The sequence below is a fragment of the Manis javanica genome, chromosome 3 (genome assembly GCF_040802235.1).
Source record: "Manis javanica isolate MJ-LG chromosome 3, MJ_LKY, whole genome shotgun sequence".
In the NCBI taxonomy this organism is placed as follows: domain Eukaryota; kingdom Metazoa; phylum Chordata; class Mammalia; order Pholidota; family Manidae; genus Manis; species Manis javanica.
Window position 1 is genome coordinate 58,684,137 of NC_133158.1, and position 26,184 is coordinate 58,710,320.

Consider the following 26,184-nt stretch of genomic DNA (forward strand, 5'->3'; position numbering starts at 1 on the left):
CAGTTTCCCCCATTGGTGACATCTTGCATAATGATAGTGCGTTACAATCAGGAAGCTGACACTGATACCATCCATCCACTTTATTCAGAGTCCACCAGTTTTGCATATGTGCTTTTTAAAATCTGAAAGGTGGCACTGATGCTCCTGCTCTGAACCTTGGAAGCATTTTGAAAACTGTCATTCATTCTGCACCTGCCATGTGTCAAGGGCCTTTTTATGTGGCATATATGTAGTAAAGCATCTAAAACATATAATAAATCAGTCATGCAATAAACCATCCAGTCTTTGCAAAAAGCCCAGGAGATGGGTTCTGTGATTATCCCCAGCGAATGGACCAGGAAACCAAAGCTCAGAAGCATTAAATCTCCTGCCTGTGGGCAGGTTGCTCTTCCTGACCCACTCTGGGGCTTCCTGCACATGGGTGGAGGCATACTTTTTCCTGGGTCCTTAAGCCCAGCTATGCCCTCAGAAAGCAGAGGCAAAACCGGTCTTGGACTTGGTCCCTTGCACTCCTTACAGCAAATGAAGTGGATCCTCAGCTTCTCCCCTTTTCTTTAGATCACTTTCCTTCCTCCTCTTCTGCCAGACATTCTTCTCCTTTTTTCTGACCCCCTGGGCCTCTGGAATTCAAACTAGGGAAATTTTTTATTCATTTATACCCTGCCTTACTCCATAAGGGACTTAGGGCGGGTCAGGCTACAGAGATTTCTCTCTGTTCTCATCTCCCAGAAGAGCAGACTGCAATGTTGTGATGAATGATTTTTGATGGGATAAAAATGAATAAAGTGATGCAATGTTTCCCCTAATTTTTTAAAGCTGTGAGCAGATGCCTGCACTACCTGAGCAGACAGCCGGGGCAGAGCCACAAGCCGGGGCCCATCCGTCCCTGGGCCAGGAGGAGGGGGTTGCAGAAGCTCTGCAGGGAAAGGGTCTGGGGAGGGACAGCAGAGGCCTGGAGCCGAGGCCACCCTAAGCCCCACCCAGGCCCCAGGGCAGCAAAAAAACTAAGTAGGGTCTGCGCCTGGAGCCAGAGCTGGGGAGAGAAGTCCTCAGCCTGAGGTGTCTCCTTCAGGCCCCTGGATGCGTCCGGCTGGCCTCCTCCTTTTCTTGGCCCGTCTACCGCCTTTCCCCTCAGTTCTCTCCACAGCACAGCTGAGTCAGGCCAGAGCTTTCTAAAGCAATTATGCCTGAAAACTTCAGGAACCAAAAGAGGAGTGGCCAAAAGATGTAAGAAGGAAAACAAGAACATTTTTAGAGAAAACCAAGACTTTACATCTGCTTGACATTAATAAAGACTTCTAACATGCACCACACCGTTCCCCTTCTCTGCAGCCCTGTGAAATGAGGACGATAGGCCTTAGTTTCTCCATGTTACAGATGCAGGCGCTGGGCTCAGAAGGCCCCCAGCAAGTAGCTGTGCTGCCGTGCTCCTGCCATAGGGTCTTCTCTGTGACCTGCAATCCCTTTTGTGCGGCACTCCAACCAGGGGGCCTGCCACCCTCCAAGTCCATCCCAGAGTCAAGGCAAAGCCACTTCAGCAGTGCCTGACACCGTGGGTGCTCAACAGGGAGCTAATAGTAGTAGTAGTGGTATCCTCATCATTATTTAAGGTTTTTTTTTAAATTAAGACTTTATTTTTTTTTTAGAGCAGTTTTAGGTTCACAGCAAACTTGATGGGAAGGTATGGAGGTTTCCCATATGCCTCCTATCCCCACACAGCCATTGCCTCCCCCGCATCACCATCCCCACCAAAGTGGTACATTTGTGGCAATTAAAGGACCTACACTGACACATTGTTATCACCCAGAGCCCAGAGTTTATATGATGGTCCCTTGGTTGTACACCCTAACAATCTACTGTGCTCCACCTACTTGTCCCCCCCTGCCCCCCGAGCCCCTGGCAACCACTGATCCTTTCACTGTCTCCACAATTTTGCCTTTTCCAGAATGTCACCTATTGGAATCATAGATTAAGTAGCCTTTTCAGACTGGCTTCTTTCATTCAGTTATATACATTTAAGTTTCTTCCATGTCCTTTCATGTCTCGATTGCTCATTTCTTTTTAGCATGGAATAATGTCCCATTGTCTGGATGGGCCACAGTTCATCCACTCACCTGTTAAAGGACGTCTTGGTTGGCTCAAGTTTGGACAGTTATGAATAAAGCTGCAGTGAACATCTGTATGCAGACTTTTGTGTGGACAGATGTTTCCTTAGTTAAGGTTTTAGAGCAGTGGGCTGATACGATCAGAATGGTATCTGAGAAATTTGAGTCTGGCAGCCCTGGGCAGGCTGGACTGCCAGGGAGAGGAGTCATGAGGTGGTACAGGAGACAGTTTGGCCAGGAGACAAGGTGGTTCAGGAAGGTGCTCACAGAAAGGTCAGAGCCAGAGTCACTGACTGCAGGACACCCGAAAGGAGACAAGGAAGCAGGTAGGACAAGGAAGCAAGGGACCAAGGTGTGGAGCCAGGAGTGATGGCAGCCTGTTTGAGGATGGGAGTGGGTCAGGGTGGAAGGTGAGAGGAGAAAGATGGCCTGTCTGGGTCTCTGTGAGAGCTCCCTGAGGCTTTAGGGTTAACAGAGATAGGCCCCGTGGCTGCAGAGGTTTGTGTGGATATCCTCCCTGGGCCTGCCAGGACGGCCAGGGAGCAGCAACAGTGTGGGTGCTGGGAGTGGACATGCCTCAGGTTTAATTCCAACTCCTTCACTTACTATCCCTCTGACTTGGGCCATTTACCCAGCTTGCTTACTCATCTGTAAAATAGCATTTTCTCTCTCCAATCCCAGGGTTGCTGTGAAGATTAAATGAACTAATGAGGGTCAGCCCACCATGAGCCCTCTGCAGTCAGCACCCAGTCCTCGTACCCCATGAGGCAGGAGCCAGGAAGCACCTGAGACCTGTCAGCAGAACCAGCGTGACTTAAAATTTCTGTTTCTGTTTTCACAGGAATTATCTCTTCAGACTCAGCCTTGCCAATGTCTCCCTCCTTCAGGTACATGTATTTCTCTTCCTTTCCCTTCTCTGTAATCCCTGAATCTGGGAGCTGGGGCCAGGGCTACACAAGGAGCAAGATGCACGATTAAGTCCTGATGGTTGAAAACAGGAGCCCCGTGCTCTTTTCTCTGCCTGTGAGTCACACTGGCTACCGAGCTGACTGCCGGGAAGGTGACTGGAAGTGGGATGAGGCCACATAAACATGGAGGTACACAGGGGGTTCCTGCTCTGTGCAGAGGACCTGCTGCAGGAGGGAGAGAGCAGGGGGAGAGTGCCCAACTGTCCCTGCTTGCTCGGGACTGAGGGGTTCCAGGATGCAGGGCTTTCAGTGTTAGAAGTGGGAGAGTACAGGGCACCCTGGGTCGGTTGGTCATTCTGAATCCACAGGAGGGTCTCTGACTTTAGGCCTCAAGGGAAAGGGTGTCCCTGGCCCCTTCCTCAGCCTGGCCTGAGTGATGCCATTCTAACTCAGCGTTTTCACTGAGCAGTGACTGATTTATTATCTGCTGCCAACCAGGACTTCCAGGCATAATTCCCTAAGTGCTCTAGCAGGCATTTTAACGGGACTCTTTGATCCAGAACATTTATCCCAGATTGCGAAACAGATGCCAAACCATTTCTGTAGAGGCTGAACAATCTAGAGAAAGGAAGGCCGTCTCTTCTTCAGTGCAGAGAAAGCCTCAGTTCTCGTGTCTAGAGGCTTGCTGGCTGCCCAATGGTCAAGCGTTCATTGAGCACTTATGCATCAGAACTGAGCTGGAGGCAGATGGGCCGTGAGACAGGCAGAATCTCTGACCTGCAGGGCTCACAGTAGAGCCAGGGGAAGATGGTCAGTAATGCATACAGCCTAACTACACAGCGGTATGAGGAGGCAGTCAGGCACTGGGCTGTTCGATATAGGATTTCACTGCAAAGGGCAGTTGGGGAAAGGGAGGCCTTGGAGAACTGTGGTGACATTCTGGTCTGTTTTCTTCTAGCTGTACCTGGGTCTTCACCCCCAGGGGCTCCTGCAGCTGGTTGCCAGAGGGGAGGTATGGGGGAGCAGAAAAGGCCTAACCATCAAAAGGAGGTCCAGGAGACCTAGGGAAAATTGAAAAAAAATGCAATTCATCCATTTATTGACCCACCTGTCCTTCTGTCTGCACCCTTACCAGTGAACCTGCACATCCATCCATCCATCCACCCACCTACCCACCCACCCGATAAACATCATAGGCTCCACTAGGCTTGGGGCAGATTCCTGCCTACTAAAGGCCAGGTCCAGTCCTAGGCATGGTACTAGGCATTTGATGTTCAAAGGGGAATCAGACAGAGAGGCCATTCACAGAGGGTCTTCACTGCTGAGGAGAGGGGCCATGTTTTATTTTGAAGACAATGGGGGCTCACGGAAGTGTTCTGAGCACTGAAGCAGCATGAACAGATCTGGTGTTTAGATCACCAGGCTCAGTGCAGAGAATGGATTAGTAGTGGAGCCGAAGCAGAGGTAGCTGCCATCATCTGGGTGAGTGATGGGGGAACGGAACTAAGGCAGTAGAATGGGATGGAGAGGAGACAGAGGAAGAGACCTGCAGGCGGGAGAGTCACATAGCGTCACAGCATCACACAGCCCCAGGGAGCACCCAGGAGCCCTGTGTTCTGTGTGAAGGGGACCCCTGGAGCGAGGGAAGCTGGTAGCCCTGGACAGCTTAGCAAAGACTTTGAGTAGAGGGGTGCCATCTAGGTTTCTGCCTGTCCAGCTGGGCAGCATGAAACAGTAGGAATGGAGCTGGTCTGAAGCGAGCAGTGGTTGCCCCTTGGTTGTCCACTAGAATCCTCAAGCTAGCTTTGAAAACACTGATATTTGGGTCCTACCCTCAGAGATAATGACTTAATCAGTCTGGGGTGCAGCAAAGCACAGGGATATTTAAAACTGCTGCATGATGCCAATGTGCAGCCAGATTTAGGAGCCACTGCTCTAGGCTGCCAAGAAAGCCTTTCCTGTAGATGCTGCTTCCCCAGGTGTGGCCGACAGCTGCCTGCAGGTCCCAGTCCCATACCTAATCAGATGTTTGGACTGTGGCTTGATGATGAGGCCTGGCTTTTGGTTCATCCGCTCCATGCTGATCTGGTCTCAGCCATGGGAAGATATCTTATGCCAGCTCCGTAACTCACGCTGGGGCTGGACGCAGCTTCAGGCGGTTCTCTAAAGAGCCACGCAAACCAGCCATAAGCACACGAGGAATTGGTTTTACACCTTCCCAGAGTGTCTCTTCAGGCTTGGTGTCAGGAGTTCAGACTGGATTCTCTGTGATAGAACTATGGAGAAAAATAAATACATTTTAATATCCACTTCCCCACCGGAGGTGGTACCATCCGGCCACAAAGGAGAGAATGGGAGACGAGCTGGAGTGAGCTGCCCAGCATTCCCTCCACTAGGCTCGGGGCAGACCTCTGCCTGTAGTTACCTGGTCTGTCTTCCAGCCTGGGGAGAAAGCCCTGACTTTTGATTATAAAAGCTCAACTTCAGCAAGCGCCCTCTACTGCCGTGGGTGTATAAGCTTTCAGTCCACAGCATCTACGATCAGTGGCTCACAGCAACCAAACGCTAAACAGGAGCTGCAATATTTGAGGATGGAGGAGGCGGGGCCCGGGCCCCCAGCCCAGCTTCCCTCACTCTGCATGCTGCCTGGGACACACACTGCTGTAGTCTCCATTACAGCCCACTGATCCTGCCACTAGCCCCAGGGAATGATCCAACCAAACTTTAAACTGATGCTTTATCAATAGTTTAAATAATTAACATCCCTTAAAGAATAATCTAGGTGCAAACAGTTTATGCAAACCAGGGCTCATTAAGGGGACTTTTAAGTACCTAAACCCTAGTAAACAATTTGGGTAAACTAGTACTCCCTAAGGAAAATCGAGCTCCTCCACCCCCCAACCCCTTCTCAGCTCTCCAGGAAATAAAGGGAGGGAAATGTAGGGGTAGGGGTGTGGGGGGGGGGACAGGGGGGAGGAAATCAAATCAGCTCACCTGTGATGGTTATCTATCAGTATCACTTAATAAATGGGTTTGGGGAAAGAAAAGATGGCGAATGTCAACAGTGTCAGGGAGCTGCCATGTGATGAACTAACTTGGATTTGGCAACTCGGAGCTCATGAGCAACCATTGCCAGAGCAGTGCCAGGAGATAATGTGGCTGGAGGCCGAATTGCAATGGATTTATGATCTTGGGCAGCCAGATGTCCTGCCAGCACAGAAATGGGGCCTGTTCTGCACATACGCATCAGGACACACACGGGGCTTTGTCTGGGTCTGGGCAGGCCGTGCGGCTGATTCTGAGCTCTCTTCCAGTTATCACCACATTCTACAAGCTTGTCTGGCAGCTCTAGAGTTGTTTAAAGTCTAAACTCCTTGCTGGTGGACTTACTGCTCATAAGATATTTTAATGTTCAGCTGTTGTCTCTGGTGTCCAGGGATTGCTGAGCCTACAGGATTATCAGTTCATGGCTGTCTCACCTGCCCTCTCCCATAGCAGAAAACCATGCAGTTATCTGTAACTAGTGGTTACCATCCTGGAATTTCTAGGATAGTCCTAGTGTGAACCATTATGTGTGACAGATTGATAATACAGGTCTATCTCCCCTCCTTATGAAACCCCACTAAAAGGATAGTGAAAAACTTTTCGAGCTATGACTCCTCAGTGACAGAGAGAGCAAGAGACATCAGTGGAGAAGAGATTAAATGCCTTCTGGGGAGATGGAAAGTTGATGGAGCAATCATAACCGATTTAGCAAAGCAGAACAGCTTATAGAGTGTTAAAAGAAACACAAAATTTAACTGAGAAATTTGAAGATTTAATTGACTATTAAGCAATTCATGTATCTAGCAAGTAGAGTGATGCTCTGAGGAGTTGTACAAATGGAAGGTGTTTATAGGAAGGAGGGTGAGACAAGAAGTTATTAGCAGTGAAGAAAAAAAAGGATTCTTTCAGGCCAGGTCACTTTCCTTCAGAGGGAAGAGCAGGGGGTCTTATCATGCAGATGACCTCGTCTTTTGGGAGATGCAGTCAGCCTATGTGACAGATTATATCATTGGTGCTGACCAGAAAATTCCTGACTGACTAAGATGACATTTTTAGGGGCAGGTCAGGGGGGTGGGTGTTGCAACTGCAGTTAGGTGAGGTATTAACCCCGCCGTTTGGTGACTTGGCCTAGCATAAGTCCATTTTGGGCCGGTGGTTTTCTTTTTGACGAAAGAAAGATATGGCACAGAAGCAAGCCAACTCCCCAGAAAGGCTCAGAAATTGGGGTGTTGCGTATTGTGGAATGTGATGATGAGGTACAAGGCTAAAAGGGGAAATGGTTGAAATTGTCTGATTAGAGAGGTTGGAACCCAGGTCTCCTGTCCCATCCCACACAACAACCTCTTCCCCCATTTTATCTCTCCCAAAGAGACCCTGAGACCCTTTAAAGATCCAACTGGTAAGGCTCCAAATTTGGAGACTGCAAGAAAGGTGAAAGACACTTAATGGGGTATGGGGCTACAGCAATGTTGCTCCTCTTTCTTTCTTTGTGCACTTTACTTAGTGAAGAAACTTGGTCATTTGTTCTGTAGCATTTCTCACAGTCTGGACTCTGCTGATTGCAATCTAAGTGGTATAACTTAACACGTTCCTCTAATTAGATCTAAAGAATTTATTCAGTTTCAATTCCAGCAAGATTGCTTCATAGGTGTTATTATATTATTTTTTTAGGAGGTCCATAATATCTGGTTTTCTGTGTGTGTGTGTGTGTTAACAGCCATTGATAATTGTTTCCCAGATGCATTAATTCTTTAGGTGTTGCAATGTTAGCTGGACTCCTACAAAGAGAAACTTCTCCTCATCTATTATTGGTTATCCAATGATACAGTTCTATAGAAAATGCAGGATAAATGTTTGATACTCTGTTTTTATTTACCAGTTTTCAAATAATGAGCTGGTCTGCTAGTATCTATCAATCATGATCAACTAATTTTATTCTTTTATTATTATTATTATTATAGTCTCATTCCTTTAAACATTGTTGATGTGTTCAATCCATTGCAGTTATCATTCATAACTATCCCATCTTTTGCAAGTGGGAGGCTGTTTCAAGTTGACACCTGGGTTCTTTTACATGATAACCCTGGTCTTCTTTGATTGCACCCTTGCTGTTTGGTGTGAGTAGATGTTCCAGGCTCACCTTGTACATTTCCAAACCACAAGCCTGGAAACAGCCATTTCTTTAAGAGGCTATAGTTCCTTTCAGTGGGAAATGATTAGTGATTTATTTTTAAATTTTACCAAATAGCCAAAAATCAACAGACATTTGACAAGAGCCTCTAAACTAAAAGAAAAAGATCAAGACAAAGAAGCACACAGAATGAAAGAAGCTTTAAGAAACAAGAACAATGAAAGAAATACAAGAAAACATATACAAAGAAGTACTTAGGAAAAAAACCAATTAGAATCTTCTGAGATATAAAAATATATTTTGTTTATAAAATAATAAATTAAAAACATGGAAATTAAAAATGTGATTGGGGAAATAAAAATTGAATGAAAGAACTAGAAGATAAAGTGGAAGAAAAATTTCCCAGAAATTAGGGCACCAATAAAAAAACAAGAAATGAAAAACAGGAGAGAAATAACAGAAAACTGCACAGAGGATCAATGCACAGGGGCCAGCAGTTGATTGGATTAATAAGAGCTACAAAAGAGAGAACAGAGGAGAAGGTGAGGAAGACATTGAGGAAGAAACAACATAAGAGCATTTGCCAAAACAGAGGATGAGTCTTCACACTGAAAGGGCTGAATGAGTTCCTGAAACAGACCTGCATTCAGGCATATCAGTGTGAAATGAGGATAGTGTTATTAAAGAGACGATGCTAAAACATTTTTGAGCCTAAAGAGAAAAAAAAAAAGACAATGGTCACTACAAAATACGGGGAATAAGAATTACATCAGACATTCTCCATAGCAACACTGGAATCTAGAAGACAACGGAGGAAGAAATGCCTTTAAAATTCTCAGTGAAAATGATTTTCAACCTAGAATTCTATATCAAAACTATCAATCAAGTGTGAAGATAGAATGAATGGAGCATGCAAGAATTTTTTTAAATTGCTCTACCATATTTATTCCTTTTCTTTGGAAGATACTGAAGATGTGTTCCATCAAAATAAGCTAGTAAATCAAGAAAGTGGGAAACATGGGATTCAGCAAACAGGAGAGGAAAGAAGGTAAGCTCCAGTTTAATTAGCCAAGCAGGAGGCCTCAAGAGAAACCAGTCCCTGCTGGGGCAAAGAGGCTAGAGATTGGGGAAGGTGGAAGAAGATGGGAACAGATTATCTGACCATTTGTGTGTACAAAGTTAGCAGGTGATGCTGAGAGGGATTTGTAGCACCTGTTGGGCATTTGGGAAAAATTAATGATAAGTACACTACAAAACAAGCAAATGAAGAAAATCAAGACAATTAGTCCAGGAAAACCAAGAAGCTGACCAAGAAAGGAAAGCTCATTAGAACAGGCATATTTCAGTGATTTTCAGTTGCACAGGTCTTCACATTTTAATGAGTCTGAAATCAGGCCGCCACATCATTCTGTTGAAGGCATCTTACTGTCTGTTGTCCAGGCTGCTATCCTGGTGGAGTTGCCATTGCTGGCTCAGGTGTGAACTTGGTCATTTTTCCTGGCATTTCTGATGTGACAACATTAACATTTCAGTCCACAAACCATTTTAGGATCATATAAAGAAGGACTCTGAGTCCTGGTTTGTCTGAAAACCTTCTGCAGAGACCTTCTGGCAAAATCAAGAAGGTGCCAGCATCCAAACTTTCAGAATAGGGTCAATAGCTTGGAAGAATACTCTGGAAACCAGAGTGGAGCACCCTGTGAGAATTGCTGCATCACTGAAACCTGGAGTGGTTCAAAAAAAGGATACTCTGAAACAAGCAAGCAAACAAACAACACAACAGGAAACAAGCACTGATAACTGAAAAGTGATTCCAAAGAGGTGAACTCTGAATTTGAAGGTTTAAAAATACTAACTAGTTTTGCTGACATTTTTTTTTGTATGCACAAAATTGGTATATGATAAAAAATATATGTCAAAATAAAAGTACTTTCTGTAAGTTTACATTAAAAATTTAAGTAATAAAGGAGTTTGACCGCATGTTGTCTTTCCTAGTGGTTCATATTACAATTGATGGTGTCTTACATTCAGTGAAATCTGGGGTACTGGTTGGCAGGATTGAACAATTTTTACATATTTATAATAATACCAATGTTGATTTTAACTTAAAATAGTAAGAAATTATTTTACTTAATTTTTACACTCAGTGTAACTTTGCCTAAAATAGCAAAAACATTAAATAATTAATATTACGTAATTATAATGGGAGGGTAGAGACAGGAGAAACGTATTTTTGCTTTGGGATGGGAGGATGGGATAGATCTCATGGGAAAAATCCTCACCTCCATAACAGGACGTCAGAAGGTGAAGACAGGCATAAGCATTCTTCAGAAATTGAACAAAAAACACAGAGAAATAGCTAAAAGAATTGGAAGAAGTTGTCTTTGGGAAATTGTGTGGGTTGTGGGAGGAGTGAGTTGCTGGAGGTTTTTTAAGAAGTTTTTTCATACTATTTATCTTTTTCAACTCTGTGCATCATTACTTTTATAAAAATAATTTTAAAAATAAATAAAATGACACAAACAAGCCTGTTCTGTGCTGTTATCATTATAAATACACATATGCTTTTCAGCCATATGTTCTAACTTTTGGTTTCAGAAATCTGTTCACCGTGACAGGCTACGAGAAGGAACAGCTTAGCTCTGGTGTCAGTGGTCCGGGTTTACACCTGGGGTTTGTTGATCACTAGCTTTGTGACCTTGGGCAAATTGCTCAACCTTTCTGAGTTTCATTTTATTCACCTATAAAAGGAGCAAAAGGCTGATGTTTCACTGGCTGTGGTGAGGATCAAAGAGAGAGGTGTATAAAGTCTCTGACATAGTGCCTGTTCCAGGGTTCAGTTCAGTGTAACTGCCTAACACCTTTTAATTGTACAGCTCTGTCTCCATCCAATGGGATTCCCACCCCCTTAGAACAAGGCTGACTTCTTCAAAGTGCCCCCATGCTCAGGAACCCAAAGGCCCCTTTGTCTTCACAGTAACCCTTGTAGCCACCCACTGTCCAAAGCTTTAGGCCCAGACATCCGCAGAGTGTGTGGGTCATTGCTCTTTTCTGCCCCTGAGGCTCTGAAGTTGCTTGTTGTATGTCCCTCTCTCCTCTCACAGGAGGCTCAGCCCCAGAGTTGATGGGGTCCTGGCTGTGACAGTGGCTCCACCGTTCCTGTCCAGATGAACCCTGTGGCTCTGTGGCCAGATGCCAGGGGTTATTTGCCCTCTGTGAGGCCTGGAAGCAAAGACCTGAGCTCCAGGCCTGGGCTGGCAAGTAGAGCCCAGCCTGCACGTAGGTCTGATAGAGGTTTGACCAAACTTGTCAGCCAGCTCCTGAATCCAGGGTCTGTGCAAGTCAGTCCTCTCCTGCCTCCCAAAGCAGCCATCCTGGGGAGAGCAGAGAGCAGCCTGTTGCTCCCTCTCCTTGCACCCCACGTCCCCTCCCACACCCCAGCCCCTGAAGCTCTGCAGCAGTGACATCGTGGCTAGAAGGAGCTTTGTTAGAAATTAAAAGCAGGTGGGTTTTTTTTCCCTGTTTGGATGGGAGAGGTGCTTGCTTGGGGCTTCCTCTTCCACAACAGGTAGGCAGTTCATGTTTACTATGTGGCCCATAAATATGTAATGTGCCACACACCATGCCTGTTGATATTGCCTGGACATGAAGGATATTATTCCTCCCTCCAGCTGCTCTTAGGTGTCAGAGAGTAAAGGCAGAAGAGATGCAGGAGAAGAGGCCATCCTAGGTGGGAATAGCCCTCTCCTAATGCCGTGGGCACTTGGAACATGGGATCCTCTGGGTCCCTGGGTGGAAGCTGTATACCTGATGATAGAACATGAGTGATGCTACAGGGAAGCAGACAGCACAGAGTTGGAAGGAGGGGGTAGAAATTACGAAAGAGAAGTCCTACGTCCTTGAGACAATGGGGTAAAGAGGAAAAACACATAGCCTTTGCTGGATCTGAGGGGCACCCATTCCTTAAAGGTCTCGGGTAAGGTGATGCAGCAGCCTTCTGGTACCGCGTGGGTTCAGTGAGAGGAACGTGTACCCTGAGGGCTGTTGTTGACCCTCCCCAGCTTCCTGCCCACTGAGGCCCCTGGCTGCTGCCTGCCCCAGCAGCGAGTGGCACAGCCTTGTGATGTCCGTGTGCTCCTCCCACAGGCCACAGAGTGGGCCTCCAACGAGGACACACGCCGCTCCTGCCAAAGCAAAGGGAAGACTGAGGTATGTGGCCTTGGTGGTCCAGGGTCCTGGTGGATAGGAGGCTTGTGGTTTCTGGGAAGGAGGGGCACCATGTGGGCTTGAGGCCGCCTGTATGAGAGGTGCAGCCAGGCTGCATGGGCCTCCTGGTGCAGGTGAGGATGCTGCCCCAAGCATCTGAGTGGGCAGTGATGTGGAGAGCCGGCCGGGGAGGGAGGGGTTGTGGGGACGGATGTCCGCAGGTGCAACCTGAACTTTGGAGCAGGGGGGATCTGGGGCAGAGGGCGATGCTCTGAATGTGTGTGGTGCAGTGGTGTGAAGGAAAGACCCCCAGCGCTGCATCTGGAGAGCTTGTCCCTCTCTCACTTTCCTGTGCTTCAGGAGGAGTGTCAGAACTACGTGCGAGTCCTGATTGTCGCCGGCCGGAAAGTGTTCCTGTGTGGGACCAACGCCTTCTCCCCGGTGTGCTCCAGCAGACAGGTGGGGGCCGCTCGCTGGGGGGCAGACAGAAGGGGCCCCAAGAGGTTCTCTCACCCAAGCACAGCCTTGGAGTGGAGCTGCCAAATTCAGCAAAAAACAAAACCAAACAAAACCCAAAGACAAAAACAAAAAAGGATACCCAATCTGATTGAATTTCAGGTAAACAACAAATGGTATTTTAGCAAAAGTATGTCCTGTGCAAGATTTGGGACATATTTATACTAAGAAATTACTCATTGTTCATCCAAAATTCAAATTTAACCAAGTCTCCCTCCTGTACGGTATGAGTCAGCCTTACTATAGAGTCCTAACGGGTTGCGGGGAGGGTGTGGGGACAGGGCCAGAGGCAGATGAAGCTTCTGGTACAACCTCCCACCTCCGTGATGGCAGCTCCCTCAGAGGGCCTGTGGGGAGGGCCTTGAGGAGAAGGCCTGACGGGGAGGGAGACGGTGGCCCAGGAGGTAAAACTCCAGGGTGGAAAGAACAGGCAGTCCCTGGATCTCCTGGAAATGTGCCCTCATCTCCCGTTGTCCCCAGGTGGGGAACCTCAGCCGGACTGTGGAGAAGATCAACGGTGTGGCCCGCTGCCCCTATGACCCGCGCCACAACTCCACCGCTGTCGTCTCCTCCCAGGGGGAGCTCTATGCAGCCACGGTCATCGACTTCTCAGGCCGGGACCCTGCCATCTACCGCAGCCTGGGTAGTGGGCCACCACTTCGCACTGCCCAGTATAACTCCAAGTGGCTCAATGGTAAGAAGGCAGAGCCCCCGGGGGAGGTTCCCTTGGTATGGACCCAGCCAGCTCGCCCTAACCCCCATCAATCCTTCTTCCTGCCCAACCTCCAAAAGGGCTCACACTGGCTTCATCAAGAGGCCCAGAGTGAGGCAAATGTTTGCCAAGAACCATAGCATGTCAGAGATGGACCCCGGCTGAAATCACAGATGCCCTGAGGACTATGGGGAGAGAAAGAGTTAGGAATTGACTAGGAGAAAAGGTTTTGGAAAAGAAGAGATTGGGGAGGGTGGTATGAGTTTGCTGTCCCTTGGGGTTAAAGCCCTACTTCTCCACTGACCAGTACTGGCCAAGCAAGTACTTGGCCTCCGCGTCCCACAGTGTCCTCATCTGTGATATGGGGCTAATCATAGCATAGTACTTACCTCGTAGGTTGGTAAGAGGACCATATAAAGTACTTATAACAGTGTCTGGTACACAGTGAGTGTCCAGTAATACATGTTAACTATTATTACAACTGCATTTTGCATTGGAGGTGAGAACAGGGTTAGTTATAGCCCCCAGGTCACCAATCTGTGATGCAGTCGGGGAATGGCAGGGTGTCAGGATGCCCATCTGGGAAAATGGAAATAGTCACGTAGTCCTGACTCTGCCCCCTTCGTCCTGGCCCAATCCGCTTCTTTCCCCTCTCTGCCTGCCAGAACCAAACTTTGTGGCGGCCTATGATATTGGGCTGTTTGCATACTTCTTCCTGCGGGAGAACGCCGTGGAGCATGACTGTGGGCGCACCGTGTATTCTCGGGTGGCCCGAGTGTGCAAGAATGACGTGGGGGGCCGCTTCCTGCTGGAGGACACATGGACCACATTCATGAAGGCCCGGCTCAACTGCTCCCGCCCTGGCGAGGTCCCCTTCTACTACAACGAGCTGCAGAGTGCCTTCCACCTGCCCGAGCAGGACCTCATCTACGGGGTCTTCACCACCAACGTGTGAGTCCCTGCTCTCTGCTACCTTGTCTGTGACCTTGCAGCCTAGTGGGGTCAGGCAAGTCCCTTTCTGAGGCCTTGGTTCTTTCTGTAAAGTGGGGGCTTTCATGCCTTCTGCCCCAGGTCACCTGAGGATTTTGTGTCTAGCTGCTGGGATGGTAAGCACTTACTCTGGGTCACTGTGAGGAGCAGGCCTAGGCCAGATATGAAGACAGTAAAAGGAGCTGGATTTTGACTCAATGAAGGAAGAACTAGCTGGTGCTGAAAGTGAAGTAGCCTGGCCTAGATGAGGGGTGGTAGCCCCGGAGGGCCCAGTAGCAGCCCTCGACAGGCAGGCTCAGAGCTGGTCCTTCTCTGATGGTCTCCTCCAACCTCAGGACTCCATGGTCCTGCTAACCCTAACCAGCAGTCTTCTGGCAATCCTGACTGCACTGGAAGGTACTGCACTGGGAATGGGAGCCCCTTTTGTTTCCTGGGTGTAAGGGAGGGTAGCGCTCTGGGAGCTCATGAGGGCCTTCCTCCCACCACCTCCCCGTGTAAAGGCTGACCCAGTCAGGTGCTTTGCATGTAGAGAAGGCTGAATACACAGCAGAGACCAAGGAACACATCTGTATTCTAGGATGCAGGGCTTTTGTAAGAACACTAGAAACATGGGAGCCATAGAGTAGCATTTGCTTACCTTGGCCGCAGGTAGCAGGAATTGGATGAGGTCCAGGGTAGCTGCAGGAAGGACAGTCTGAGGGGCTGGGCAGGGATGACAGCAAGCTGAAAAGCAGGCGCAGAGAGGCCATCCTTGCCGGGGACCCGCAAGCAGTGCAGCCAACACAGGCTGGTTGCTGAGAGCTGGGACTTCCTGACCAGCCTGGCAGTCAGCACCAGAAGGTGGGCAGCTGTGAGGAAGGGGCGGGAGCTACTGGAGAGGCATCAGGGAAAATGACAACATTAGTGTGGATTGTAAACCATTTGTGTATTGTGTGCTTTCTCCATGCCAGGTGTGCATACCATGATGTGGGTACCAATCAGCAAGAGCAGACCTGGCTCTGCCCTTAAAGAGCTTACATTCCAGAGAGGGTGGTTATTAAATGCCCAGTTTTAACTGTTACAAATGCTGCAAAGGAAAAGGGCAGTATGAAGGGGTGGTGAACAGGGAAGGTTTCCTGTAGGAAGTGACATCTATTGGAATGAGTGGGAATCAACCAGGCGAGAGGAACCTTGCAGCCTGAGAAAACAACATGCACAAAGCTTTGGAGTGGGTAGAAATGTTTGAGGAACTGAGCAGAGACCAGCATGGCAGGAGCCTAGAGGGCAAGGAGGCTAGAGAGCTGGCTGGACCATGGAGGATTATGTCCTGAAGCCTTGTAGACTGCTCTAAGGGTGTAGATCTGTATCCCAATAGTAAGGAGAAATCACTGAGGGGCTTGGAGCAGGCCGGAGACGTGCTTGGATGTGCACCTGGACATGTGCAGTCTGTGTGGAGAATGGATTGGAGACCAGACAGCCTGCAGGGAGACCACCAGTGAGGACTGTGCAGAGCTCAGGAGGAGACAGTGGGGGCTGACAACAGGCAGAGGGGACAGAAACGGACACAGTGGGAGAGGGACTAAATACAGAGAACAGAACTGGGAACATTTGGTGTGGTGTTGTCGTCTCAGAACCGTTCACACCAAACTCATAGAAACCTCTGGTTCTGTGGCTGAGCAGGTCTTAGAGGTTATCTGGCTCAGGGTGTTATAGGCTGTGGCGTGAATTGTGGTTTGATAACCAGCTTTTAAAAAAAGAAAAATTAAGTAGAATAAAATGGAATAAAAGTATCAGCATATATTTAGTAGGGTATTATTTCATGAAAATTCATTGCAGATGTGTATGTGTGTTATACTAAGCTGTAATATAGAATCTATTTCTTAAGTAGGCCATGGACTAAAATGTCTGAAAAGCACTGACTTTATTTGAGCCTCCCACTGGAGAAGGGGTGGGAATGAGCAAGTCACACAGAAGGACCCACCTGTGCTTCTCACCGTGGGCCCTTCTCAGAGGGTTTCCAGAGTGTGAGGACCTTGTTTCCTCCTCTGAGGCACCCCCTTGGTGAGGAAGGCATCTGGCTCATCACAGGTGCTTAATAATCCTTGGAGCTGTGCCATGCCATGACTTGACAGCTGGCTGTGGGATTTAAGAATGCCCACAGGAAGGGCAGCAACCCACCATCTCTTGCCTTTCAGAAACAGCATCGCTGCCTCTGCTGTGTGCGCCTTCAACCTCAGTGCCATCTCCCAGGCTTTCAACGGCCCATTTCGCTACCAGGAGAACCCCAGGGCTGCCTGGCTTCCCATCGCCAACCCTATCCCCAATTTCCAGGTACAGCTTCTTGCCCCCTTTTCCTCTCCTCACACACTGCCTTCCCCTAGACTAGCGGCCATCAGCTGATTCCCAACTGTTCAGCACAGACACAAAACCTGTCCCTGCTGGTCTGCACTCATCTAAGGGGTCTAGATGGTTCCTTAAGTGGAGGGTAACCTCCAAGATGTGAAAGAAGAAGGGGAAAGTTGTGGGGAACACGGAGCAAAGAAGCATGCACGGAGCCATCTCCAAATGTGACTCCACCCCTCTGGGGAGGCAGGAAGGTGGGGCCTCAGCTCTTCTCAGCCTAGGAAACCAGAGGAGCGTTCACAGGCTTCTGGCCAGAATCAGGAATTTTAGATGGAGTTTGCTTGCGGTCTACCCAGCATGAGTACAGATGCCTGGAGAGTGTGAATGCCAGGAGAGGTCAGGGCCCAGCCACGGGCAACGTAAGCATCCCCAGTGCTGTGATGGAGAAGGGGGAACAAGCTATGGGGCACAGGAAGCTGCCAATGGCTGACTTTCAAATCCAACTTCCTGCCCAGGGGGCAGTATGGAACACAGAACGACCTCTGCTATGCGGTGGAACAGTCCTGACCCAGATCTAGCCCTCTCTCTGGGTGACCTTGGTCAAGTCACCCACCCTCCTTCAGTCTCTTCACCCTTATCTAGCAGATAGGGACAATACCATCTTCCTCAGAGGTATGTGCCAGGGTTGATATATACCTGACACCATGCCTGTAATGTAGCAGGTGCTCAATAAATGGAAGTTGCCTTCCAGTTTTGGTTTAGAAGGCATAAGAACTCCAAGCAGGTGAGGGCACTGGAGAGGGGGAGGCAGGGCTTGGTACAACATGGGGGAGGGGCAACAGCATAAAATCACAGGACACTTTGTTAGCCACACTCAAATGCGATTTTGGATAATCCAGCCCCCTTTTCATCTCCCTATCCTCATTCAAATGCTGCAAGTCCCTCCTTCGCTATCTTCCCAGCCTCATTTTCATTTTGTTACCCAAAAAGAGGCACCTATCCGTGGAAGTGGGTGCAGGGGACCCAGTGGGGATGTTGGGGGTGGGGCGCGGGGATTGGAGAATCGGAGTCTGCCTGTGGCCCCCTGGGTTGGATGAGGAGGGAGGAGGAAAGGGGATCGCTGCAGCCCGGGTGGCTGGGCTCGCGTGACCCGCGTCCCTGCGGCAGTGCGGCACCCTGCCTGAGGTGGGCCCCAACGGGAACCTGACGGAGCGCAGCCTGCAGGACGCGCAGCGCCTGTTCCTGATGAGCGAGGCAGTGCAGCCAATGACACCCGAGCCCTGCGTCACGCAGGACAGCGTGCGCTTCTCACACCTCGTGGTGGACCTTGTGCAGGCCAAAGACACGCTCTACCACGTGCTCTACATAGGCACAGGTGAGCCCTCCCCGCCCAGCCTGGGCTCCTGGTGGGGAGGGGTTTGGGGAGCCGGGGCTGGGCTGTGAGGTTCCGGAACCTTCAAAGCCACTCTCGTCTGGCCCCTCCAGAGTCGGGCACCATCCTGAAGGCCTTGTCCACGACGAGCCGCAGCCTCCGCGGCTGCTACCTGGAGGAACTGCAAGTGCTGCCCCCCGGGCGCCGCGCGCCCCTGCGCAGTCTGCGCATCCTGCACAGCGCCCGCGCGCTCTTCGTGGGGCTGAGCGACGGCGTGCTGCGTGTCCCGTTGGAGCGGTGCACCGCCTACCGCAGCCAGGGGTGAGCGGCCGCGGCCGCGGGGCGGGACGCGGAAGGCGGGCCTCCAGCCTCCCCAGGCTGATCTCCGCCAATCGCACTTCGGAGGTGGTGCCCAAGGCGGGGCTTTGGAGTCCTGTAGCCCTGGGGTGGCGTCCTGGCAGTCTCTGGTTGTTTGCCTTTGGACAAGTCGCTTAACCTCACTGAACCTTGGTCTCGTTTTCATAAAATGTCTGGAGGGTTTTGTGAAGGTTAATTGGGATAGTCTACATAGACCACTTATCACTGCTTGGGGGACGTATGTGCTTAGCAAATGATGGTGGCTGTTGTTATCCCTGTTGTCAGCCCCACAGTTAGGGCCTGCCAGCCATCTCTAGCCTACTTGATTTATTCTCAGTCCCTTTCATTCAGAGAGAGGTCTTTATCTCTGAACCCACGGCACTTAATACCCAGATGTGGGGGCAGGTGGGGGATGATGCTTTGAGTCAGCCCCAAATGTTTGTTTTCCTTCCTTCCTGACTTAGAAGAGGCAGAGAGGCCTGGCTTGGATGGGGTGGAGGTGAGGAACCGTATGGAGACATTGCATTCCCTTCCCAACTGCTTCTGAGATCAGCTCTCCATATCTTAGCTTCCAGTGGATTCACAGACTTGGCAACGACACTGGCATTTAAGGGGAAAACAAAACCTATTCCAAAGCCAAATGGAAATGTATCTTAGACTCTGACACATGAGGCTCCCCTGAGATGCACTGCCTCATTTTTTAAATAATCAAAAGCTGCCTTCGCTGGCAGAGCCATTAGCCACAAGGGCTCCTGTGGCCTTTGCAACACAGAGACCTCCTGGCTGGGTCCATCTGTCCTCGAGATTTGGGAGACAAATGGTAGCCCTGCTGCCAGGGGTCATTCTGCAACCCAGTGGACTGTGCTGGGAGCTGGGCAGAAGGCTGGAGAGCAGAGAAGAAGGCTAGATGGCCCTGGGTGGCAGGAGGGAGGGGGAGGGGAGGGCAGCAGGTGGACGCTCTAGCTCTCAGCCCCGGCACAGAGCTCCATCAGCAAAACACTGAGCATTTACTATGCTTTACCATGCGCAAAGCCATTGCAGGACCGTCAGTGAGAGAGGAGGGAAGCAACATGAAATAGGCTTGGCATTTTTTCATTGACCTCAGAGCTCTAGATGTCTGGTTGGGGAGAGAAGCTTTGGCCTGTATCTGACATGTGGGGAGAGACAGTGGGGTATAGAGGAGGGACTTGTGTGGTGGAATTGGACACACCTGGAGTTTCAACTCAGCTCCATCATCTACTAGCAGCTGTATGATCATGACCAAGTTCCTTAACCTTTTGAGCATTTTCACTGGGAAAAGAGGGGGAAATTGTGATAGAGCAAAGGCTATTTACTTGTGGCAGAATTCTAAGGGTTGGGAATAATATTCATAAAGTGCCTAGTCCAGCGAGTTGTAAATGGTAGCTAGTGTCCTTATTCCTTGGTTATGTCCAGAGATGCATTTAGGAGCCCTCCAGCCTCCTGGGCTCTCTAGAGTCTGTTGGCAATGAGTCACAGGCTATCTGGGACAGCGTGTCCTCCATATCTTGTGTTGTTCTTAAACTTTTCACATAGACTTCATTGTTTAAGAGGTTGTAAATCCCTGAAGGCAAACCCAGTGTCCCTGTATTTTTTGTACGCTACCAGGGGACCGTGCCCAGCCCAAGACACAAAGTGGCTTGCATATGATCCTAGAGTTGATTGATTATTTGGCCTGAGAGGAAGTCAGGGTCAGAGCAGAGTGGAGACTGGGACTGGGAAGCGCACTGAGGCCAGCTGAGAATGCCAAGGGATTGAATCCTTTTGACTTGAATCCTGTGACTGTGGACAATGACGTGGTCTTGGAGTTGGAGAGTGAAGTTCTAGGCAGTGTGACTAGGTGTTTGACAAAGATCAGTCACAAAGTGGTGAGCAGCATGGTCATGGGGCAGATGAGCAGCCAGCAGGAACTAGTGTGGCTCCTGGCCAGATATGAAGTAACAGGGTCTACAGTGGGACGAGATGAAGGGGATGCTGGGACATTTCCCCAGTCCCACAGTGCTGCAGAGAGGGGACATGAAGGTTACATAGCATGGCCAGGTGGAACAGCAAGGTAGAAAGAGGTCAGTTTGGGGTCTGATACTTTCATTCTATTTGGTTTCTTGAGATTGGGATAATCTTGATGAATAGAGTGAAAAATCCTGCCTAAAGTTACAGGTAGATCTAAACATGTAAAATGTGAGGTCTCATTATCACAAAGTCAGTAAATGTCCAGAGTGAGCCCGTGCAGCCACCAAACTGTGCACTCCAGTCTGGGAGTCAGCTGCCTGTCACACTGTATCAGAATTTGTGCTGTTGTGGGGTGGGTTATCACAGGGTTTTACTGTGTCCTAGGTTAGATATTTCATGCTTTTTTCCTCACTCCTTCCAAAGCTGGCAGGAGGATAAGGGTGGGAAAGCAGAGGCCCCTTCAGGCCTCCTCCTCTGCCCAGAATCCAGGTCCCCTCTTTTCACTCAGACAAATATCGGTCTCATGGGGCACAACCAGGACCCTGGCCTGGCAGGAGAGACCAGGGTTCACGGGAGGGGAATCAAAGGGAATGAACCACTCATTGGCTCTCTGCAAGGCCAGGTTTTATGCATGAACCGCCTCCTGCATTTTTTCAGCATGCCTTTCATGCTGCGCTAGAGGGAGGCTCACTCAGGAAGGAGGCTCAGAGTATCTCCTCCTGACCTCCCTCCCTGTGCCATCTTAAGTAATGGCCACTGGCTACTGAGCTGTATGCTGGACAGCTCCCATTGCGAGAGCTGTTGCTACACAGCACAGGAATCCACTTGCTTGCAGCTTCCACCATCCATCTCTGTCCTGCCCCTGAGCCTATGGAATGAACCTGTTCCCTCTGGTGATGGCTGCTTGAGACATTGCAGTAGACAAGGCATGGTGAGATATTACTGGTCTAATGACTGTTTTTATGAAAGGAACTGTAAACTGCCCTCCATTCCTGCCGTCAGACACATTTTGACTCCTGGAGCTTCAATTTTCTTAAGAACATCCCCTGCCCTGTAGGCTTCAGAGGGGCCTTTGGCCAAAAGCAGGGAATGTGGAGAAGCAGAGAACTCAGGTGCTGACCCCCGGGGAGTCTCATGGGCTCACTCAGGCGACCAAGGCCAGGGCCCAGGCAGGCAGGTGTGTCTGGAGAATCTGATCTCCCCCTTCTTCTCTGGGAGAACTGAGGATAAGGGAGCCTGAGTGGGGGCTGGGGCTAGCATCTACTCTGTGTTTGCCTTCTCTCCTTTCTTATTCTGTCGTGGATTGGAAAGACAAAGCACTTCATGTCTTGGTCTGGGAACCCCGAGGAATGTGGCCCTGGAGCAGCATTTCTCAGATGTGCATTAGAATCACCTGGGAAGTGTTTAAAAGTTTCCAGGGCCTGGGCCTACTCCAGTCCAAAAGGCCCAGGTACAGGCAGGTTTTTTGTTTTGTTTGCCTAAGCTTTTCAGAAGATCCTCTAGGAGACTCTAATTTGCAGTCAAGACTGGGAACAACTGTTCTAGAACTGGTTAGGCCCTGGATGAAAGCAGTAGCGTGAGGCACATTGCATTCCTCAAGAATCTTCTGCTTTTATCTTGGGTAAACCAATTTAAATTTTCTGCTCTTACCCATTTTCTTTACTGGCAGATATTTGTTCTTGATAGATAAAATCTTATTTATTATCATTACTCATCACTAGTCATGGCTCATTCTCCTTTTTGTTCACTTAATTTATGTTTCTTATAAAATGCCATGTCAGCTGCTTCTGAAGTCTAATACCCCTTTCTGAAAGTTGAGGGACTCCACTCAGGAGTGGGCTTTACTGAGTTCTGATTGGTTGAATTTGCTGACAACAAATGTGGTCCAATTGTTAGCCAGTGAGCAGAATCTTAAAACCACAGTTTGCTGGAACTACTTTGCCCATGTGTTGTGATCATCCCATGATATCTCGTCTAATTCATTCTGCTCATGAAACAGTCCCAAATCAAACCATTGATCCCAGATGAAAATATGAGCACCCTTATATTGTAGTTTACACGAATTGTCCTTGAGTGAATAACATAGAAACAGTGAGTGTTCTTGAGCAACAGTAAGTGTCCTGGATTCCTGGTGGGCCAGTGTGCTTGCTGGTGCCTCTCCTATTAAAACTCCAAGTGTCAGTGAGGGCCCTCCTATGAGGTCATGGGCTGCCCAAGCAAGGGACAGCATTGCCTTCTTCCACCTCAGGTGACAAGGGGAAGCCCCACCGTTTTCTTTGTGAGGTCTCTAATATAACCTCTTTTCTCTCTGGAGCCTGACTTGGTCTGCTGAATTCACTGAAAATAAAGAACCCCACTCTCACCTGACTCTCCCTGAAGCTTCAGGAGGAAAAAAAAAGATTCTATCCTGGAGACAGCAAAAAAGGGGCAACCCCTTGATCCCTCTGTGTATCCCTTTAGTGCTCGGCATCCTTGGCCCCTGCAGCCCGTGGAAAATCCCTCTGCAGGCTCACGTCAGAGCAGGGGCTCCCACACCTTCTGCGGCCCAGCCCTTCTCCATCAGAAGCCTGCTGAGCTTGGAACCTCCAGTTTCTGCCCCAGCTCCCAGAGTTCTCTCCAGACCCTGTCCAGGAGGCTCACTGCTGTGGAGCAGCCAGGCCTGGCCAGAGGGGCAGAAGCTGGAAAAACAGGGCAGGAGGGACCCAGGATATCCCCTGAGGTTGGCAGTGGGTTGTCGGGGTGTTGGAGAAAACTTCCTTCAGGCCCCAGAATCTGATATTTACTTAGCAATGGACAGCAAATCCTGATTTCGTAATTCCCATACTCTTTTTCTCTTCCTTGAAGTCTTCCCAGTAGAGATTTAATTTTTTTGTTCAAAACTGTAAATAATACAATGAATAAGTCAGAAAGGGAAGGGGAAGAGAGGACCCCTAGGATATGAAAAGTAGAGGCGTTTGGCGCATGCACTTGTGTGTGAACCATTATCTTTTCTGGGTTACTGCAGGTAGACCTGCCCTGGGGGCCTGGGAAGGGAGGCCAGGGATAGGACCCCTTTCCTGGAAGCCTGAGCTCATTCTCATGATGTTGACACACTGGAATCTGATTCCTGCCACTGAGAAATACAAACACATGTGGATGCCCTGGGTGACCTTGGACTATGCCAAGGTGTCCCCTGAACCTGCGCCTATGTTTTGAGGCATGGGCCCATGTTCACTCAGTGTGTGAAGTCAGACACAGCCTCTAGCTGGAGGCAGGAGAGTTGGTGGGGGAAGTGTGGCGGGGGAGCTCTAGGTTCAAGCCCCACTCTGCCATGTACAATTGTGAGATCTTGGGGGACTTTGTCCTCCCTTCTCTATGACTGTTTCTTACTTTGTACAATGAAAAGGTTGTATTATGGATCCTAGTGATTCTCAGCCTGGCTCCCATTAGAACCACCCTAGAACTTTTAAAAACCTTCCCATCCTGAGATTCTTGGGCACAGGCAGAATTTTTAAAATTTTTAGTGATTCTAAGGTACAGCCAGGGATGAGAACCGCCAGACCAGATCATCTCTAGGTCCTTTACATCACCAATGTTTCATGACTCTATAATTGTAGTGTTGGGCAGGGAGGTCCTAGGACTTTGGATTTCTGTTCACCACATCCTCTCCTGTGGCCTCGATGAGGAGTGTGGGACGCCCAGACTCGGGGAATGCAAGGTGAAGTGTGTGGGCTCTGAAGGGGGACGTTTGAGTCCTTGGTCAGCCCTCTGGGTTTCTTTCATAGAACATGAGTATAACAGTAGCTTCCTCACTGGATTGTTGTGTTACATTAATTTATTCTTGTAAAGTGCTTAAAATGATGCCTGGCACACAGTATGTGCTCAATGAACTCAAGTATTATTATGGAAGGCAATGGGATGGAAAGAGGTGACTAGAGAGGAGCAGCCAGGTAGTTAGTTCTTGGGATGCAGGTGAGGCTGGGAGGCTGGTGGGCTTCTGTCTCATGATGTCTGTCTGGCAGGGCATGCCTGGGGTCCCGGGACCCATACTGCGGCTGGGACGGGAAGCAGCAGCGTTGCAGCTCACTTGAGGACAGCTCCAACATGAGCCTCTGGACCCAGAGCATCACAGCATGTCCTGTGAGAACTGCTTCATGCTACCCATCCTGGACCTCTTCCCCCAGTTCAGGCTGTGACTCCCCACACCCCCTGGGACCTCATGCCTTCCTACCCCTGCCTGTTTGACAGGGTCCTGCCCCGATGTGTGTCTGCAGGTGCGGAATGTGACTCAGGATGGGGCCTTTGGCCAGTGGTCACCATGGCAACCATGTGACCACTTAGATGGGGACGACTCAGGCTCTTGCCTGTGTCGGGCGCGAGCCTGCGACTCCCCCCGACCCCGCTGTGGGGGCCGAGATTGCCTGGGGCCAGCCATCCACATTGCCAACTGTTCCAGGTATGTGAGGATACCAGACCTGCACAGTGGCTGCCCTGGACTGGCTCGGGGGGGATAGAGGAAATGGGGCATCCCCAGCCATGTTCTCACTAAGGGACGGAAGCCCTTTAGGGATGTGCAGGAGACTGGACAGGTAGCTGAAGTCTGAGGCAGACAGCATGAGCCCTGGGGTTTTCCCACTCTAACAGGAGGGAAGGTGCTGCTTTGTGGGGCTCTTGATACCAAGAGAAAGTCTGGACAGGCATGGGAGGCACCCCAGGGCAGACTAGCTTCCATAAGTCTTGCCCATAGCAAACATGAGCACAGCAGGGATGGTGATAAAACAGGCAGACCTGGCACCAATCCTGGATTGCATCTGTCTGGAGGTGTGATCTCGGTCAAGCCACCTAACTACCCTGACCTTCTCTAAATGAGGGTTAAGTACCCACCCCAAGAGTTGGTGGGAAAGTTAAATGAGATACTACATAAAAAGTGCTTGCATACTTCCTAGTACCCAGGGACTCCCTAATTACTAAACTGTAGTTCTAGACACTCTTACAATAACTTAGCTCTATATAAATTTATTAATTCACTGTCACAACAACCTCCTGGGTAGGAATGTGATCATTATCCTTACTTTAAAGATAAGAGCATTATAAGGTACAGAAGGTTTCAGTACCTTGCCCAAGCTTAGGCAGCCAGTAAGTGGTAGAAATAGAATTTGAAAATTAGAGTCAACACAGACCATAGTGACCGAGGTTGGAACAAAGCACGTGGTGTAATAGGGAGAGAGCATGGGTTTGAGCACAAGAGGTGGCCAAAGGGATTGACACAAAGACTGCAGATTGGAAAAGGCAATTGGAAAAAGCCTTCTCTAGGGAATGTGTCCTTTTACTCCTGTGAGTAGAGGCCATGTCCTATCTCTGTGCCTGGGCACAGCCTGATACATGGAAGAAGGCTCTCAATACATGTTTGAGGAGTGGATGAACAAACGAAGAGATGAATGAGTCTGCCTGAGAGGGCCAGATTAGGAGCTGATACTTTCTGTGTCACTGTTTAGCACTTCCTTACAACAAGACAAATTCCACCTGCACAGATGTAGACTAGATCTGAGAAGCCAGGACTCAATGAGAAGCCA

At 49.3% G+C, this 26,184-nt stretch overlaps 1 protein-coding gene across 4 annotated transcripts in view; it reads left to right on the forward strand.

The window, feature by feature from the left end:
- The window catches only part of SEMA5B (semaphorin 5B), a 121,169-nt gene that overhangs the window by 87,835 nt on the left and 7,150 nt on the right, over nt 1-26,184 (forward strand). For 3 of the 4 annotated variants that reach the window (XM_073231539.1, XM_073231537.1, XM_073231538.1), the window contains exons 4-13: nt 2,947-2,992; nt 12,336-12,398; nt 12,756-12,854; nt 13,392-13,605; nt 14,289-14,574; nt 16,788-16,923; nt 18,103-18,310; nt 18,421-18,628; nt 24,634-24,751; nt 24,886-25,067. In XM_073231539.1, coding sequence (XP_073087640.1) covers nt 2,947-2,992; nt 12,336-12,398; nt 12,756-12,854; nt 13,392-13,605; nt 14,289-14,574; nt 16,788-16,923; nt 18,103-18,310; nt 18,421-18,628; nt 24,634-24,751; nt 24,886-25,067 — 1,560 coding nt within the window. Of the gene's footprint in view, nt 1-2,946; nt 2,993-12,250; nt 12,399-12,755; nt 12,855-13,391; nt 13,606-14,288; nt 14,575-16,787; nt 16,924-18,102; nt 18,311-18,420; nt 18,629-24,633; nt 24,752-24,885; nt 25,068-26,184 lie in introns of all 4 variants that reach the window. The other variant, XM_073231540.1, reaches the window with a different exon arrangement.